Source organism: Nicotiana tabacum, chromosome 22 (assembly GCF_000715075.1).
Source record: "Nicotiana tabacum cultivar K326 chromosome 22, ASM71507v2, whole genome shotgun sequence".
Lineage (NCBI taxonomy): Eukaryota > Viridiplantae > Streptophyta > Magnoliopsida > Solanales > Solanaceae > Nicotiana > Nicotiana tabacum.
In genome coordinates this window covers 44,673,372-44,693,026 of record NC_134101.1, presented here as the reverse complement: position 1 = coordinate 44,693,026, position 19,655 = coordinate 44,673,372, and the positions used below count along the sequence as shown (strand labels likewise).

Here is a 19,655-nt window from a genome sequence, read left to right as displayed (position 1 = left end):
TGTCGTTTACTCAAAAGTCAAACCTTGGTCAACTCTTCCAACTTAAAGCTTCCGAATTGAGAATTTTCCTTCTGAATCAACTCTGAACTTTCCGAAATTCAACCCCGACCACGCGTACAAGTCATAATACATGAAGTGAATCTATTCAAGGCCTCAAACCGCTGAACGACGTGCTAGATCTCAAAATGATCGATCAGGTCGTTACAAAAGCGGGTAGTTTTTCACATACATGTTACCCTGTTGCAAGTTGTAGTAATAGAAGATATTAAATATTTCCTTTATTTATAGTCTCAATATAACCAATCATTTTCGCAAATACTTTAGAAACTCAATAAAAGTTTTTGAGATTTACTACGACACAATAACTTATTCATAATCAATTTTATTTCTCCAAAATAGTATAATTGGATCTTTCAGAGCTCTCAATTAATTTTGTATTACCACATATTTATCAACATCCATATGGTAAATATATCTTTCAAGGAGAAAGTTATGACATTATGGTCATAGTCAAAATCATTATAGGCATGATATGTTGCTTTCATTACTTTTGTCCTATAATAATCATATTGCCATAAAATTTTGGCATAATCACAATAGGTATGTGATCACGCCCAACTATGCTTTATAAAAAGGACTAAGCGGTAACTGCAAATATAATCCGGTTTGAGAGTCCAGAGTCGAATCCCACAGAGAACTAAAGTTTAGCTACAACTATTCACTATCACTAAGAAAATAAGTTCGAACAATTTCTAAGTTATAAATATTAAAATTCTTTTTTCTAACAAATTAAAGTAGTAAATTAACAACTAGAGATGCTAAGGGTTGGAGACAAGATTAAGGAGGCCTAGAGTTATGATTTTTCCAATTATCGGAAACCTTCCTGCTACGACTCCTATAATATCGCCTAAGTATTCTCTACCGATCGTGAGTACTTTGGGTGTCGTAATTCTCTTTCGAGCAACTATCACAGTTTACTAGACGTATTCTTTCAAACTACGCCAGTTGGCACTAGTTCACCGCTCACTAAGATCACACCAATATTTCGTTATTCCTAATCCCACCTTTAAACCCTCTGTATTGATTCCTCACATACGTTAGGAGTGATCTTGTTCAATAACTACCTAAATGTGTAGCCTTTTTCAAGTAATACACACTAAATAGGCACAGTCAATTGATGGTCATTCAATCAACAACAATAAACACGTAATTGAACAAGTAGAGAAAATCAACGACTCAATTATATAAAAACAAAATAAGAATTTATCATACAAAAAGTTCCATCAAAACCCTAGATAACAAATTAGCTATTCGATATAGTATGTAAAACTACAATACTAAAATTCATAACCACTAATGGAAAATTGGAAGAAAAAAGTGAAAAACTCGTAGAAGATTTTTCCGTCTTGCTCCTAGCGTGTTCTTGCCTCCTTAGGTCAAATCTCCCTCCTAAAATGAGTTTAAGGACTATTTATATGTGATAGGTTTTGCATGGTATGAAATAATACAAGCCCACTTCGGAACAACCTTTTTAGGTTAGCTCGTTCACTCTCTCATACGCACGCGAGAGTGAACGAGCGAAGTTATTCTCTTTTTCTTTTCCTTCTAGATCTCTCGTGCACTTCCATGCCTTTTTGCCTTAATTCACTATTTTGTTCAAGCTTTCCTCAGCTAGCTCGTTCACTCTCTCGTGTACACACGAGAGTGAACAAGCAAAGTTATTCTTTTGTCTCTTGGTCCCGAATTAACTTCTTTTGCTCATTCTTCGTCCAACTTGCTCCTACACATAAGAATGCACGTAATGAGCATAATTCACTATAAAAACTCATGTAATTTCCCGCAACCACATAATTTATGAGATGCAAGTACACTAAAAAATATGCATTTTTAGTCGTTTATCAGTACGTGATCAATGCCCATTCATGCCATAATAATGAAATTATTTTCTTATTTCATCTCAAACCTTTTTTTAGAGGTAAGTATGGTATATTCACTACCACTAGCACGTTCATATTCTTTCAAGAATAAATATGTATTCATAAATCACATGTTATCACATTCACATCATGAAAAGACCATAATCATCTATATGGACTTTACAAAATCTCAGGTCAAATCGATGACAAACATTACTTTCACAGAGTGAAGGATTATTGTGAGAATCCTTATTGTTCTCATTACCACAATGATGACGATTATAATTTCGTCTATTGTCACGTTCACATCCATTGATACCTTTACGGTAATAATTTTATCTTCTTTTAAACTTATCACATACTACTACCGCATTCTCTTAAGGGAGCGAGAATGAAGCAAATTCAATGGAACGGTTTTCTACTTCTTGTGCTCACATTCATACATGAATTTGATAATGGCAAGATATAGAAATTTTACCACTTCGGGCGGTTATAATTTCTTACAAACTCTATTAGAGTTGTAATCAAAATTTATTGTCTTTCCTTGTTTTAAAATCAAATTATGGAATTTCAAGAATTTAAAATAAGGTAAAATACTCACCTTAAATCCAGAATTTTTTTCTAAAGGAAGTTCATGGAACAATTGACAATCATTAAGCTCAATATTATATATAAATTGAGCATCATGCATGTATCCTAAAGCCTAGTGACCAAAGCAGATTGCCCAGTATAGGAATATCAATGCATTCACGTAAGAGCCTTATGCAAATTCCTCTATCTTCTATTCACGGGTGGTTTAATTTCTCAAACATTAGACAATCAATTAATAGTATATCTATAAATTAAAACAACCGTACTCTACCTAATAGTGTTGATAACGTGTTATAAAACAATAAAGAAAAAGAAGAGTATTGCAGAGAAAAGTAGAGAGAGAGGTAGAATTTTTATTGATTTGAGATGAATTACAATAGAATATTTATAGAGAAAAGTAACTTAGCCACAAAGTAACAAAATCTAAAATCTCTCTAATAGATAGTCATTCACCATAAATAAAATACTATTTATAACAAACTTAGTTATTTTGGGGAAAATAAGTTTAATATTTATATGTATGAAAAATCCCCACTCTAAAAGGTTTTGGAGAGCATAGAGTGTGGCCCAACTGAAAGCGGCCCAGTATAGAAAGAAGTTGATAACAGAGACAGCCAGAATTATCCACTCAAATGTCAATTATCCATCGAATGGGCACCATGTCCATAACCGCAACTACCAGAATTGGATTTGGAGTCCGTCTTCAAACTTCCAATCTCACTTTCTTCTCAACTTCACTTCCCTCAATCCCTAATCTTGCTCTCCTCAAGTGGAAGCGTTCATCACCTCCAATGTCCGCCAATTTTCTTCAAGTCAACGCTTCCTCTGCCATTGGTACTCTCTCTCTATATATATATATATATCGAATTCGGAAACACACAAGCTGAGACACAAAATAACAAGTGATCACCTCCCCACATAATTCTGATTACGAATTACCGCTTTGGGACGACAAATTTGCTGATCAAGCGTTGCTTATTTGAAAAGGACTAGCTTTTGCTTTCTACTTTTCTTAGTCCAGTGCGATTAGAGTTCATTTGCATATCTACTTGCACATTTACTTGTATCTCTTGCCCGAGGCTTATACGGAAATTTCTAGCTTCTTTTTAGCTGTGTACTTATATTCGAGTTGTTTCTTAGCAATCAGAGATTTAAAGGGTGTTAATTAGGTCAAGTCCTATGCAGTATGAATGTTTATGTATGTCTTGACTTAGTTATGTTTAGAGGAATTTATGTCATTGGTGGCCAAATAAGTAGGCAGTCTCAAGTGTCCCATTGAACGGGGTTGTTCAGATGCTGATGACTTCATGTTTACCAACAATGTTTCATGCTTTACTCCTAAGATATTATGCATCTTTTTATGAATTTATCTTCTCTATTTTTATTCATTTAGAGTGATTTGTTGTTGTTGAAGATGCTCCGAGTGAAGAATTAGAGGCTTCGTCTGGGGTAAACATTGGAGCGAACGACCTGCTGATTGTTGGACCTGGTGTTCTTGGCCGTTTAGTTGCTGAAAAATGGAGAGAGGTATGGTTCTTTGAATAGAAAGAACATGACTTTTCTGTGTCCCTACAATGCCTACTTTCTACGCCCATTCAAAAGTTACATGAGCATATCCAACCATTTCTTGTTTGTTAAGTTGGGTTAGTTTTAGAAACCTTTGCTGTTTATTTTCTGAAATTAGATTGTTATTTGGAGTATGAGGCTTTGGCTTATAAGTGTAACAGACTGGCGGTTTTGTGTGCTGCTTATTTGGTGTGCTTCGTGAATAAGATGCTAATATTTGTAGATCCTTTAATGAGGCAGGAAAACCCAGGCTGTCAGATATATGGGCAGACAATGACCACCCATCACCATGATGAACTGATTAAAATGGGAATTAATCCATCTTCCAAAGAAACCAAGCTGACTTACAAGTTCCCTTATGTTATATTCTGTGCTCCTCCATCCCAGACTGAAGACTACGCTGGTGACATAAGGTAAGGTTATTAATTCGTGCAAGTCACTATCTATAATGGCATTACGTTTGTGACATTAGGTAAGTTTTTTTTTTTTATATTTGTTTTAGGTTAGGTTATTAATTCTTGCAAGTCACTATCTATAATGGCATTATTTGATATCAAATTTCATATTTTCTGAGGCTCATTAATCATGCTGATATAGAAAATTTTCTTGTAAAAAACAATATCAAGGTGAATAGTTTATGTGGATGTTTCATGATGGAGAGTGGAAAAACTGTTGTAATTTGTGGGGCACTAATAAGCAAAAATGTGTTTGAGTTTCTGGTTTTGTTAAAGGAAATTTTTAGTTGGTGACCTATGCCAAATAGTTGGGTTAAGGCTTAGTTGTTAAAAGTTGTGTTGCATGATTTCTTTGTGTGTTCCTAAAGTTTAAGGATAATGCTGCTTGTAGTAATAAATATCCTTTTCGAACATATTTTCTTCATCAATATGAGTTCTCCTATTAGTTTTTCTGTTAATTTCTGCTTAGTTAGGATGTGTTTTTAACAGAAAATTAATTATTAATATTCTTGTGTTTGACAATGGTATGAAGTCTTTAATTCATAGACAGTATTAAGACGGTACTGAGAATTATTAATATTCCACACGTTATTGCTTGCCAGTCTTTTTGCTTTGTCTTCAGGCTTGCTTAGGTGACTGATTTGAATGCCACCTGTAATTAAGTTCTCTTTTGCGTGTGAAATGAGCAGGGAGGCTGCATTAAGCTGGAATGGCGAAGGTTCTTTCCTATTTACTTCAAGCTCTGCACCATATGACTGCTTTGACAACGGAGCAATAAATGAGGTGTTAGATCTTATAAAACGATTATTCAAGTAACATTTTCTTGTTTTGATTAACTCAAGGTGTGATTTATGTAGTCAAAATTAGGATACAGTGTTCTTAATTGCCTTTCTGGAGAGGAACTGATGCATTTTAGTTCATGAAGCTTATAACTTAAAAGACTTGGTCTTGTGTTATTCCAGCAGCCTTCTTTTTATTAGCTAAACACCTTTTCAATGTCAATGTACAGGATGGTCCCATAGTTCCAATAGGGAGGAGTCCTAGAACTGATGTACTTCTCAAGGCAGAGAAAGTAGCGCTGGACTTTGATGGTTGTGTAGTTAGATTGGCTGGCCTTTATATATCCTTGATTATGGGCTTCAAGTGGTGTATTCCTTTCTGTGGAGCTTTTAGATCTTTATTGTTTGTGTACAATTGCACCTACCTTAACCATTAATACAAAGCAGATAGAGGCGCACATATATACTGGTTACATAAAGGAATCTGTGATATTCGTCCTGACCACATCCTCAATCTTATTCATTATGAGGTGACTATGCATTTATGTTTTACATCATGTTTGCTTGTAAAATTATATTGATGTTTTGATCTGTCTATTCGAACAGGATGCCGCTTCATTGTCAGTTACCATCTTAAAGAAGAGACTTCGTGGTCGGATCTTTTTGGGCTGTGACAACCACCCTTTATCCAGGTCATCCAATTTGAATACTCTCTGTGTTTGGGTTGAGCAAAATATTCAGATCCTTGTTGCACTAAATTGTTGTATTACCTAGTGCTCATTGCAGGCAGGAAGTGATGGATTTGGTCGATAAAAGTGGAAAGTTTGATATGAAGTTTGAGGGTTTCATAGGTAACTGATTCTATCCTTAGTCTGTACTCATGTTTGCCTAAAGAGTCATGCTTCAGCAGTTATGTGTCTTTTCTTTCAGGAACTAATGATCCTTTAGGAAAGAAGTTAAACAACTCAAAAACTCGTGCTGAACTAGGATGGGAGCCCAAATATCCAAGCTTTGCTCAATTCCTTGGAGTATCAGAATAATTGCTGCCACGGCTATCACCCCTTCTAAATGACTGGAGTAACGCAGACTGCCATTTTCACATTCTTTCTTGATGCAGCATCTGTTCCCATGCTTTCATATTCATACTGAAACTATAGGATCATTGTTTGGTGTATTTAACTACAATCTGTGAGTAGTATTCTTGTTAGCACATTATGGAATTGGAATCTGTATACAGCCTTTACTGCAATTTATTGCTTGGACTTGAGAACAATGTCCTTGTTAATCACTACTAAAATGCCTTTATCTAAATAAATAAAATAGCTTGTGACTAATGTGGCTTTGTGAGATTTGGTGTGCTAGTAGAAAATCAGAAGGGTTTGAAGTAATATGGTTTCAGGTGCTGGTGCCACTAGGATATTCAAGAACAGTCAAAAACCAAACCGAACAAAATACTGACTCAATCAGTGTGTACCTTAATTTGATTCGATTTTGTAATTTAAAAAATAACAATAATATTTGATTTCGGTTCTGTATTAAATAAAATTAAGTTGAACTGAAACTGAACGAAACCAAAAAGATAGATACTACTATATATGTATATGTATGCATGTTGTAGCCTGTAGGTGTGTATGTATTTATAAATATAGTGTAAAGAAATTTATATTGTCACCCCTCCTTTTTTTCCGAAGAATAGGGAGTTTTTTCAATTAAAGTGACATTATTCGAAATGAGATTATTTTATTCAATTTTAGAGTCGCCACTTGGGATAAATATTATGGTGTCCCAAATCGCCGGTTTATTTTAAATCTCAAATCGAGGAAATTGATTCTGTTTTAAAGTCCGCGAAACCAGAAAACCCGGTAAGGAATTCTGTTAACCCGGGAGAAGGTGTTAGGCATTCGCGGATTCCGTGATTTTAGCACGGTCGCTTTAATCATACCTGGCTTAATTAAATTGTTTAATTACGTATTTTAGAACATATGTGCATTTACCTTTTACCGCTTTTTAAATTACTTGTTATAGCGTTATGGAATTATCTTGAAGCGAACCACATGTGTGTAAACCCGTTTTATTTGGCGCGCTAAAAATCACGTCACGCGTACGTGTACATAATTAATAACACTTTATTATTTTAGGATTGTTCGGTCAAAGTCGCGCGAAAGCGGATTTTGATTTATTTGTGAAAATCATAATCATGTCAGGCTTCAGATTTCCGAGGACATGACACTTGATAGGAAGATGTGGAGGTCGAGTATTAGGGTTGTAGGTTAGGAAATAGTTGAGTCTTATCTTATTTTGTACCGTTGTGAGACTAGTCTGATAGGGTTTTGTCTAAGCTAGCTAGTGGCAATATCGTGTCTTACTATTTTGCGTTTCAGTATCGGACCTATTTACTAGCTATCGTTTTTGTTTTTGCTTTTTTCGTTTTTGATTTGCATCTTTCTTATGGATTTCATGTTCCTATTTTTCCTATGATTTATGTGGTTATACTGATATTGTCTTATTTTGTCTTTTTGTCCTCTTAAGCCGAGGGTCTTTCGAAAACAGTCTATCTACCTCTTCGGGGTAGAGGTAAGGTGTGCGTACACACTACCCTCCCCAAACCCCACTAGTCGGATTTCACTCGGTTGTTGTTGTTGCCACGCGAACGTGTACACAATTACGATAGTAGATTAAATGCGCGCCTAAAAGCATTTCTACGAATGTTAATCGTAATCGTGTCACATAATCATGATAATTTGATTAAAAGTGTGCCTAAAAAGCATTTCTAAGGATGCTTATAAGTTAATTATTCGAGGTTACTTGTGAAAGCTCAGGGCTATAGAATTTATGGGATGTACGCATATGAGGTTATCTAATGAATGGCATCAATTATTGGAAACAGAAAGATAAAGCTAGCCTTAGCTGTCTTTTAACGAGCCCAACGAAATTCACATCCTATCTTAGATTAATGGAAGTGTTTTGCAAAGAATTTAACTCATCTGATTTTTAACTGAAAGATATCAAATGTACGTTGAAAAGCCAAACCAATACATCAAGAATTGATTAAACAGACTCGACTATTGATATATATATATATATATATATATATATATATATATATATATATTTAGACTCATGTTATTTCAATTTTAGTGAGTATGCAGAACTAAGCACTTGATAATCACACAATTAAACAGAGAATACATTTTAGCTAAGCAGATAACTAATATGGCCACTTTAATAACAAACCTCGACAATATGAACGTTTTCCAATATACACAGAAGTCGTTTACAATAATAGCCATCCCAGAATAAGATACGACTAAACCCACAACTTAAACTTCCCTTTTCAGTGACTTCAAATCCATCCCTCAGCTTTAGAGTTTGTCATAACTTAAATCATTACATAAATGGAGTGTATGTCAACTCTAAACATCTTCTAACAGATAGATCGAAACAAAAGCGAAATAACAAGTTGATTAGATCCAGAACTCAACTACATACCTGGTTATAACAGAACCAAAACAAAAGAAAATAAGTCTCTGAAATGTGACAAAAACGGCAGCAGCAAAGCAAATACAGCAGCAGAAATCAGCAAGAACAAAAGAACCAGCAGCCAGCCAAACTCAAAATCCCAGCAAAATGGAGTAAAACCAGTAGCAAGTGGAGAAGAAAAAGCAGCCTTGAAAATTTTTCTTGTTTTCTGTTTCTAGCCTTAAACTCAAAAAGAGGAGGAAAACCAGAATGAAAATGAAGAAGAGTCTCTGAATTTCTGAAGGTTCTTCCGTGTGTATCTTTATGAGTGAATAAATATGCAGAGTGTAAAACTGAATTTCTGAAGGTTCTTCAGTGTGTATCTAGAGGCTTCCTGAACAAACACCTAAGATTCCCTGATTTCCCAAATTCCTTTGACTCCTTTAACTTCTGTTAATTACATACAACTACCACTAAGAAAACAGATCAAGAAAATCCAAACGGAGTAACCATATGCAAAAATATCAACAATTAAACAAATAAATCCTAATGCAAAGGTGTGATTACTAATTCATGATTAATTAACCTATAACTAACTATCATGTTGTTCTACCATCATTCTACACATGCAAAACGTATAATCAAACAAAATAATATGTCAAATGTCTAATTGAACTGAACTTAACAGAAAGAAGAAATGCCAACAAAACAGGGATCAATTGGAGTTTAATATTGAGGCACAATAATCTGAAATAAAAAGAAAAAGGTCACGAAATTACCAATTGAGGCCAAATAGATGCTGGTCAGGAGAAAAATTGGTAATCGACCAACTCCGATATTTTCGAAACGAGTCGAAATTAACATCATTCGATTGTTCTTATTGAGAACAATCAAACAATGCAAATTTCGGGTCGAGTCAAATCTTGGAGATCTTGAAAAATCCAAAGAAAGAACCTAGGGCTGCTGGCCGTTTCTAAGATCTGAAATTTGTGAGGTTTGGGTGGTTTTCTGGGGAAATTGATGAGGGGTTAGGATTTAGAAAGTTGTGGGGATTATGTGGTATAATTTTGGGGTGGTTTGGTGGTGGACCGCCGACGTAGGCGATTTACGGCGGCGGCAGAGGGTGAAAGATGAAAGAGAGGAAGGGTAAGTAGTGAGATGGGTCTCTAGGGATAGGGGTCGGATTTATGACAGTTAAAAGGGAGGGGAAAGGTTAGTGTCGGACCCTTGGATCAAAGAAATCAAGGGCCAAGATTGATCGTTAGTAAAACGACGTAGTTTTGGTTATTAGGAGCTGGACTGGATTGGGAGTTGGTGGGGATTGGGCTGGGTTGAAGTGGGACTAGGCCTCTGAAATGCCTGGCCGAGTTGTGAATGAAGAGCAAATGACCTCTTTTCCTTTCTTTCGTTTCCTTTTGTTTATTTTTAAATTATAAACAAATTACTTAGCATAATAAATTAAATCTTAACTCAAGTCTAATTTGTAAAATTAACCTATTTACCTATTTTCTAACACTTAACTAATCAATTAATTTAAAAATGTGAACTAATAAAAGGAAATCCTTAATTCAAGACTAAAAATCTAAAAATGTAACTAAATGATATGCCAAGAAGAATTGAACATTTTTATGGTATTTGTTTTTTATGATTTTAAGATATTAAATATGCAACTAAATGCAAACAATAATTAACAAAAAATTCTTAGAAATTCTATAAAAAAAAAATTAAAAACAATTAGAAAAATTTATTTATTGTGGACTTTGTAGGAATGTTTTCGTAGGGCAAACATTATGTGCTCACAGCTGCCCCTCTTTGCTCGGAAACATGAAGAGTTTTCGAGCAAAGATAAAGTGAGAAACTACAAGCAAGTTTTTGCCCGTTTGACACTCCATTCGGAACCATTTTGAAATATTTGACTGAACCTTGCTTCGGAGGTTGCCTACATATCCTTGGCTATAAAGGAATCAAGTCAGTGTAGTTCTGGAGTTTTGGTAGCTGGGATTACCAGAAACTATGATTTCACTGTTGTTGATGATGTTAGTGCTTGCTGAATTCCTTATTACACCAAAATCAAGATGGAAAAGAAACTAAACAAGCTTATTAGCTATGAGTTACAATATTCATATCTATAAGTCTTTTGAAGCTTGATCTTGAGTCTCGATCGGCTCTTCATGCAGACTCCGATTTGAATTTTGATGTTCGCTAGCTGCAAGTGCTAGTTCATTCTTCTTTAGCTTTTCACATCAAAACGAGAAATTCAATGCTCGTGACTTCAGTCATGTCTAGAGTAGTCTATATCCGTTCATCTGCTTCTGCATTTTGGATTCACTCATTTTGTTTTCTTTTCTTTATCTTGGATTGAGAACTTCTTCTTTTGTCATCTCAAACTCGTGCCTCGAGGTAAAACCTACTCAGACAACAAAATAAATAAACGAACGAAATTTTCTGCCCCAATATTCACTAGAAAAATTTCGTGAGTTATTTATAACAAAACTCTATACTACTTCATTTTGAAAGCAATAAAAGGTCGGGATTAGTGCACCCAGAGAAAAGCAGAGACTAGGGAGTGAAAACCCTATATATAAAAATGAAAAATGAAGCCAACTAGGGAGTGAAGACCCTATGTTAGAAAAGTGACTAGGGAGTAGAGACCTTATGTCTAAAATAAAAATCAACTAGGGAGTAGAGACCCTATGTTGTAAAGGCAGACTAGGGAGTGGAGACCCTACGTCTAAAATAACGTCAATTAGGGAGAGGAGACCCTATGTTGGAAAAGCGACTAGGGATTGGAGACCCTATATCTAAAATAAAATCAACTAGGGAGTGGAGACCCTATATTAGGGTTAGGGGTCGGATTTAGGACAGTTAAAGGGGAGGGGAACCCCTCCCTTTAGAGACGGGTCTCTAAGGTTAGGGGAAACGTCACTAGCACCTAATTTTTGACTATATTTGAATTTTTATCACTTTATACTATGTAATTACTTTTTGATATTTAATATATATATATATATATATATATATATATATAGCTTTGTTATATTTTTTTATATAGAGTAAAAAATAAAAATAATTTAAAAGGTCAAATTATTACTATTAATATTATTTTTATCTTTTATCTTTATTTTTAAAATAAAATAGATTAAAAACGAATTTTTTTTAATTTTAGGATGGGAATAAAATAATAGAAAAATTAAAAGCATGGAATAAAAAAGTAAAAATAAAAGTAGGTGGAAATTATTTATTTTTTTAAAGTAAAAGAAAGTGAAAAATTTTAAAAATAAAAGTAAAAGAATGTGAAAATTTAAAAAATAAAAAGTAAAAGAAGTTTTAATTAAAAAATAAAAATAAAGGTAGCTGATTTTTTTTTAAAAAAAGTAAAAAAAGGTGAGATAGGTGAAAATAAAAAAAAAGGAAAGTAAAATAAGTGAAAAATAAAAAAAGTAAAAATTGGGATCAGGTTGCACGCTGCAGCAGGTATTGTATAGCGCTGAGTGATTGAGTGTGGTGAGCACAGTGAGAGAGAATGCGAGACAATGAGATTGAGTACTCTAAGAGAGTGTGAGTACATGAGTGCAATCTATGAGATACACTGCATTGACATGCACACATGACATATATGCATAAAGATGTATTTTTCTCATGTTGTACGGTATCACATTATTCATGATTTCTCACACACGTTGACAGATGGGCATAGTGATGCATTTATTTTACACTGGTTATCTGGGAAAGAAAATGAGATATTTTATTTATTATTGAAAGGATTTTGAAAAAATTAATGTTCTCAAATTATTCATATTTTTGGCAACTTCGACAAACGATTTGGGTTTTCACTGATGTATTTGAAAGGAAGAACTATTATTTTTGAAATCATGATTTGGCTGAGCATTTTATCTCTGTGTTTCTTATGGTATTATTTGCTTCATGTTGTTATGGACTGTTGTGGACTAGTGATTTTGGACCCGACCTTGGTAGAAGCTCGTCATTACTTTCAACCTAAGGCTAGGTTTGTTATTTACTCAATACATGGGGTCGGTTGTACTGATACTGCACTTTTGCACATTGCGTGCAGATATTGGTTGTCGTTGTGGCTGTGTTCGATGGTTTCCGGATTTGAAGATGTACCTACGTTCCTGTTGTAGCTGTCTCTTGTTCAGTGTAGACTTAGATTTATAAAATCTCTTTTTATGTATTATTCAAACAAACTATATATTTATTTCATTTCCACTTTGTATACTCTATTCTTAGAAGCTCATGATTTGTACTACCAGTTCTTGGGGAAATGTATTGGTTTTAGATATTTTCTTTTAAATAATTGTCATTGTAATTGAATAGTTGGTAATTGGCTTACCTAACGGGTTGGGTTAGGTGCCATCACGACTAGTTGGATTTTGGGTCGTGACAGTTTCGGGGTACACCATTCCCGACCTTTTATTGCTTTCAATAAAGAAGTAGTTTAGAATTTTGTTACAATAACTCACGAAACTTTCCTAGTGCAAACTGGTGCAGAAAAATTTCGTTCATTCGTTTGTTTGTTTTGGTGTATGAGTAGATTTTACCTCGAGGCACAGGGTTCGAGATGACCAAAAGAAGAAGTCTCAATTCAAAATAAAAAAAAAGAAAAAATAGGTGAATCCAAAATGCAAAAGCAGTTGAAAAGATGTGGAATGCTCAAGACATGACTGAAGCCACGAGCATTGGAGTCCTGTTTTGATTAGAAGAAGCTATACAGCAATGAACTAGCACTTACAGCTAGCGAGCATCAAGGTTTAGATTAGAGTCTAAACGAAGAACTAGTCAAGACTCAAGATCAAGTTTCAAAAGACTCATAGATAGGAATCTTGTAACTCATAGCTAATAGGCTTGTTTAGTTTCTTTTTTTATAATAGCAGGACCGCGGACCGGAGCCTCGACAGAACCTCACTCGACTCCTCAACTCATCATTCCACCATTCTCATTGAACTACACGTGACTTGATTCCCCTATAACCCGGGATATGTACGTTGTCCAAAACCAAGACTCGGTTGCACTTTATCTTTTATTTCTTTTCCTTTTGAATAACGGTTTGGTCAAAAATTAGTCACATGGCTCACCTAATCTTTGTCTGAAAACTCTTCATGTTTTCAAGCAAAGAGGGGCAGCTCTGAGCACCTAATTTTTGACTATATTTGAATTTTTACCACCTTCTACTATGTAATTATTTTTAGAAATTTAATATATATATTTTTAGCTTTGTTATATTTTTTTTTATATAGGGTAAGAATTAAAAATAATTTAAAAGGTCAAATTATTACTATTAGTATTATTTTTATTTTTTATCTTTATTTTTAAAATAAAATAGATTAAAAAACGAAAAAATTATTATTTTTTAATTTTCGGATGGGGATAAAATAATAAAAAAAATTAAAAGTATGGAATAAAAAAGTAAAAGTAAAAGTAGGTGGAAATTACTTTTTAAAAAAAGTAAAAGAAAGTGAAAAATAAAAAAATAAAAGTAAAAGAATGTGGAAATTTAAAAAATTAAAAGTAAAAGAAGTTTTAATTAAAAAAATAAAAGTAAATATAGCTGATTTTTTTTAAAAAAAAGTAAAAGAAAGTAGAAATTAAAAAAAAGAAAAGTAAGATAGGTGAAAATTAAAAAAAAGAGTAAAATAAGTGAAAAATTTTAAAAAGTAAAGGAAAGTGAGAATTATTTTCTTAAAAAAAAGACGAAAAATGGGAAGTGAAAAATTTTTTTAATTAAAAAATAATAAAATAAAAAATAAAAAATTGAAACAATTTCGATTTTTTTTCTATAAATAGAAGAGAAATGCGAGGAGAGAGGGGGAGGGAGAAGGAGAAAAAAAGAAGGGAGGAGAGAATTGAGAGAAATTATTTTTTCTTCTTCTACGCTAAGGGAATTTCTACTCGTGTCATTCTGTCTTCGTCTTTCTTTCAAACAATCCAGCAAGTCATCACCCCAAAACCCAACAAAAATACTTCATAACATCCTTTTTTACACGCCAAAAAGTAGAGTCAATAGTCGAGGTCGAGGATTCCGTTGGAGCTCTGTTCACTAGGTTTGATGTTATTCGTCGCTTATGCTTGTTCGATGTTCGTCTGAATTATTGTACATGTTCTTGGAGACTCATTTAATTGGAAATTTTGCATTAAAGCTCTATTATTTTTATCTTATTTCATGTGATTTTATTTATTTGCCTTTAAACTTTATAAATAATAATGTAAGTTAGTCCTTAAATGCTATATGCTTAATCATGTTTTTGGAAATATGGTATTCAAACTTGCTTTAAAGTTGGGAAGATTTGGACCCTAATGAGTTTGGGTTTCAATTGTTGGGTTGTAGGTTATTGGTATATGATGGTTTATTTATTCAAATATCTAAAATCATACACTTCTTCCACAAGTAATTCCATAATTCATGGCCTTCATAATAATCTCAAACTTAGGAAAGAAATAAATCATGAATACGCTAGAATGCTTTAGGCGTACTCATAATTAATTGAATAATCTTGATTATGTATACATTCGTGTGACATAATTACGATTCCCAAAACTAAAATCATGATATGCGTTCGCGCAACTTTGGGCGAAACAACCTTAAATATAATAAAAATGCTATTAATTGCGTGCACGTACACGTGACATGATTTGGCACAATAAACAAAACGGATTCACACATTCACATGATTCGTTTCAAAGATAATTTCATATTTTAATATAAAAGCGGACAGATAAAACATGAAAACTAATAAATCACAGTTTATCTAAAATAAATTCAAGCCTAGTTGTAGTCAATAAAGCGACCGTGCTAAAACCACGGGACTCGGGGAATGCCTTACACCTTCTTTCCGGTCAACAGAATTCCTTACCCGGACTTTATTTACGCAGACCAATAATAATAGAGTCAAACCTTCCTTTAACTAGGGATTCAAAAAAAAGGTGACTTGGAACACCCAAAAAATCAATTCCAAGTGGCGACTATGTAAATAAAATAATCCATATTCAAATTTGTCACTTTAATTGGAAAACTCCTTTAACCCACAACAATCCATAACACATACATCTTTTTGAGGGGTATAAAAGGGGTGTGACAGTGCCGGACCCTTGGATCAAAGAAGTGAAGGGCAACGATTTATCGTTACTAAAACGACGTAGTTTTGGTTATTAGGAGTTGGATCGGACTGGGAGTTGGTGGGGATTGGGCTGGGTTGAAGTGGGACTAGGCCTCTGAAATACCTGCCCAGTTGTGAATGAAGAGCAAATGACCTCTTTTCCTTTCTTTCCTTTCCTTTTTTTTTTGATTTTTAATTTATAAACAAAATACTTAGCATAATAAATTAAATCTTAACTCAAGTCTAATTTGTAAAATTAACCTATTTACCTATTTTCTAACACTTAACTAATCAATTAATTTTAAAATGTGCACTAATAAAAGAAAATCCTTAATTCAAGACTAAAAATCTAAAAATGTAACTAAATGCTATGCCAAGAAGAATTGAACATTTTTATGGTATTCTTTTTTATGATTTTAAGATATTAAATATGCAACTAAATGCAAACAATAATTAACAAAAAAATCCTAGAAATTCTATAAAAAAAATTAAAAATTAGAAAATTTTATTTTTTGTGGACTTTGTAGGAATGTTTTTGTAGGGCAAAATTATGTGCTCATATATATATATATATATATATATATATATATATATATATATATATATATATATATATATATATATATAATGAATGAAATAGGTGTAACCAAATGTCATGTGTTGTGCGTACGGTTCTTTGAGGAACTTCCCGAAATGTATTCCATATATTCTTGGATTCTTCAGACAGATTAAGGCAAAATGATCTATTTGTCTTTACTTGGACATTTTTGGTTGTGTACAGTGTACTATACAGCCATAATTATCTCTCATAGTTCCATTAAATGTAACAATCAGAATTTATTAAATATTTGACAAAGACCAAAAAGTGCTCACTTTTAACAAACTTAGAGGACAAAAATTACTCAGGAATATATTTAAGCGACCAGTTAAACCTACCCCTAAATGTAAGTGACAGTTTTTTTTTCATTTTCTCACATCTTATGCATCTTGTTAGCAAACATAAGCAATAAGAGAGTTAATGCAAGATCATTAAGAACCAAAACATAGAAGCATGTCTATAACCAAAAAGTTCCTTTGTACATATTTACATTTTATAGTGATTAATTTTTGATGTACTCCATGTTATAGCAGGCCTCGCCCCATCGGGGTTTCCATGAATCGTAATACCTTCATTGTTAGGATCGGGAATCCGGATAGTGCGGAATATAGCCAAATAACGGTATAATGGCAATAACAAAGACAATGGAAGTTGATAACAATGACAATTAAAGTAGATAAAGAAGACACAAATTTAACGTGGTTCGGTCAAAGTGATTTACTATAACAATAAGAGTACAAAAGAGAGTGCAAAATTAGAGTAAATACTCTAATTAATCCCAAATACCCTAAGACAATAACTTCACAAGATCACTCTAAAGAAAGGGTTCACACAAGTGCTTCCCAACACTAACTCTCATACAAAACACTCTTAATAAAGGAAGAAAGGAAGAAACAAGAATTGAAGACAAGTCTTGTTGGTGTGTCTAAAATGAACTAATTGCCTTCCCTTTTATAGGCAAAAAAGTCTTGGCCTCTTAGATGTAAAAAAAGAGATACAACTTGTGCAAATGATGTCCACCACATAATGCAATATTTTTGGGTCCCAAAGAATATTGCCAACAAAATCTATACTTTGCAAAGATGCTTATGCTTATGTAGATGGACTCCATTAGCCAAAATATTGGCCATAATTATAAATCTCCACATTGGCCTAATTTTGGCTAATATAGTAAATTTGTTCCACCTTCTCCGCAAAAGTCCCAATGGGCATATGTAAAAATTTAATGCCATCAAAATCAGACAAGTTGTCTGATACCGAAACTGTACTAGGGCCTATAACAGTGGAGCCCAATAAAGTATACAACGAACCAAATCTGTTTGCTTTCATGATCACAAGAGCATTTTTAAAAAAAATTAAAACTCCACCTTCACTAGTGAATTTGCACCCAAGGGATTCTAAAGTGCCCAAAGATATGAGATTTTTCTTCAACTCAAGAACATATCTAACATCGGTGAGAGTTCTCACCACATCATCGTGCATTCTGACCCGAATTGTACCTTTGTCAATAACGTTACAAATAACATTGTTACCTAGTTGGACAACTCCACCTGCAACTGAATCATATGTAGAAAACAAGTCCCTGCTAGGACACATATAATATGAACAACCAGAATCTAAAATCCACTCATTGTCTAATCTGAAACTAGTTTCAGTTGCTAGAAATATAGTTCCCTCAATCTCATCAGTTGCTACACTAGATTCGGCGATGTCAGTATTTTTGTGCTCATTTTTTCTTTCTTTATGCTTTTCTTTATTTTTCAGTTTATAGCATTCAGAGATATTGTGACCTTTCTTATGACAATAGCGACACTCTAAATTATTGTATCTGGAATTGGAGTCGGATTTTCCCCTAACAAACAAGCCAACTCCCGCTTGAGTTCCACTAGCTTCCCCAGTAATATCACTATCTATCTGTTCTTTTAATTTTAAGATAGATTTAATATCCTTATAAGAGATATTATCCTTTACATAAAGCATATTATCTCTTATATACTTAAAAGATGGGGGTAGAGAACAAAGCAGTAACACGACTTGATTCTCATCTTTAATTTCAGCATCTATATTACTCAAATCCATAAGAATGAAATCAAAGGTGTCAAGATGAGAGAGAATAGAGGTACATTCACCCATACGAATTGTATAAAGTTTCTGCTTCGGGTAAAGTCTATTTTCCACCGTCTGCTTCATATATAAGGTTTTCAATTTTTTCCACATGCCTTTGGCTGTGGTTTCTACAGAAACTTCACTTAAAACCTCATTTGAGAGATTTAAAATGATAACTGCTTTTGCCCTTTTGTCTATGACGGCAAACTCCTCATCCATCATTTTATCTGGCTTCTTCTCCTTTACTTGCAATGTCAAGTCTAAACCATCCTGAATTAGGATAGCTTCCATCTTTAATTGTCACATTCCGAAGTTTGCACTTCAGTCAAATTTCTCAACATAGGTCTTTGTTAAAGTCATTTTGGCTATCGAAACTAACCCGGTTAGATCCGGCTCTGATACCAATTTGTTAGGATCGGTAACCCGGGTAGTGCGGAATATAGCCGAATAACGATATAATAGCAATAACAAAGACAATGAAAGTTGATAACAACGACAATTAAAGTAGATAAAGAAGACATAAATTTAAAGTGGTTCGGTCAAAGTGACCTATGTCCACAAGCGGATAGGAGCAATTTACTATAACAATAAGAGTACAAAAGAGAATACAAAATTAGAGTAAACACTCTAATTAATCCCAAATACCCTAAGAGAAGAACCTCACAAGATCACTCCAAAGAAAGGGTTCACACAGGTGCTTCCCAACACTAACTCTAATACAAAACACTCTTAATAAAGGAAGAAACAAGAATTGAAGACAAGTCCTGTTGGTGTGTCTAAAATGTAATTGCCTTCCTTTTTATAGGCAAAAAAGTCTTGGCTTATTAGGTGTAAAAAAAGAGATACAACTTGTGCAAATGATGTCCACCACATAATGCAATATTTTTGGGTCCCAAAGAATATTGCCAACAAAGTCTACACTTTGCAAAGATGCTTATGCTTGTGTGAGATGGACTCCATTAGCCAAAATATTGGCCATAATTACATTCATCCACTTGGGCAATTTTAACACACTAGTGCTAAAATGTGCACTTTGTTTTTATTTTTAAACAATAAAATGTACTCCCTTCAAC

At 33.6% G+C, this 19,655-nt stretch overlaps 1 protein-coding gene and 1 long non-coding RNA gene across 2 annotated transcripts; one reads left to right on the top strand and one right to left on the bottom strand.

Moving 5' to 3' along the window:
- The first annotated feature begins 3,126 nt into the window (after positions 1–3,126).
- LOC107806267 (uncharacterized) lies at positions 3,127–6,574 on the top strand. Its single transcript, XM_075244315.1, has 9 exons — positions 3,127–3,341; positions 3,922–4,034; positions 4,314–4,486; positions 5,218–5,311; positions 5,538–5,649; positions 5,749–5,837; positions 5,914–5,999; positions 6,094–6,158; positions 6,238–6,574. The coding sequence occupies exons 1-9, from the start codon at positions 3,140–3,142 to the stop codon at positions 6,345–6,347; spliced, it is 1,044 nt and encodes a 347-aa protein (XP_075100416.1). The 5' UTR covers positions 3,127–3,139; the 3' UTR covers positions 6,348–6,574.
- Positions 6,575–8,512: 1,938 nt separating this feature from the next.
- On the bottom strand, positions 8,513–9,933 carry LOC107806263 (uncharacterized). The gene is made up of 2 exons (XR_001652619.2): positions 9,546–9,933; positions 8,513–8,796 (listed from the first exon to the last, which is right to left on the bottom strand). It is a non-coding gene; the product is annotated as an uncharacterized LOC107806263 (long non-coding RNA).
- Positions 9,934–19,655: the final 9,722 nt, after the last annotated feature.

Excerpts from the sequence above, each read along its gene's own strand:
- LOC107806267 (XM_075244315.1), top strand. The coding sequence starts at position 3,140 with ATGTCAATTATCCATCGAATGGGCACCATGTCCATAACCGCAACTACC. Across the intron at positions 3,342-3,921 it reads CAACGCTTCCTCTGCCATTG|ATGCTCCGAGTGAAGAATTA; the intron begins GTACTCTCTCTC and ends TTGTTGTTGAAG. Across the intron at positions 6,000-6,093 it reads GACAACCACCCTTTATCCAG|GCAGGAAGTGATGGATTTGG; the intron begins GTCATCCAATTT and ends TGCTCATTGCAG.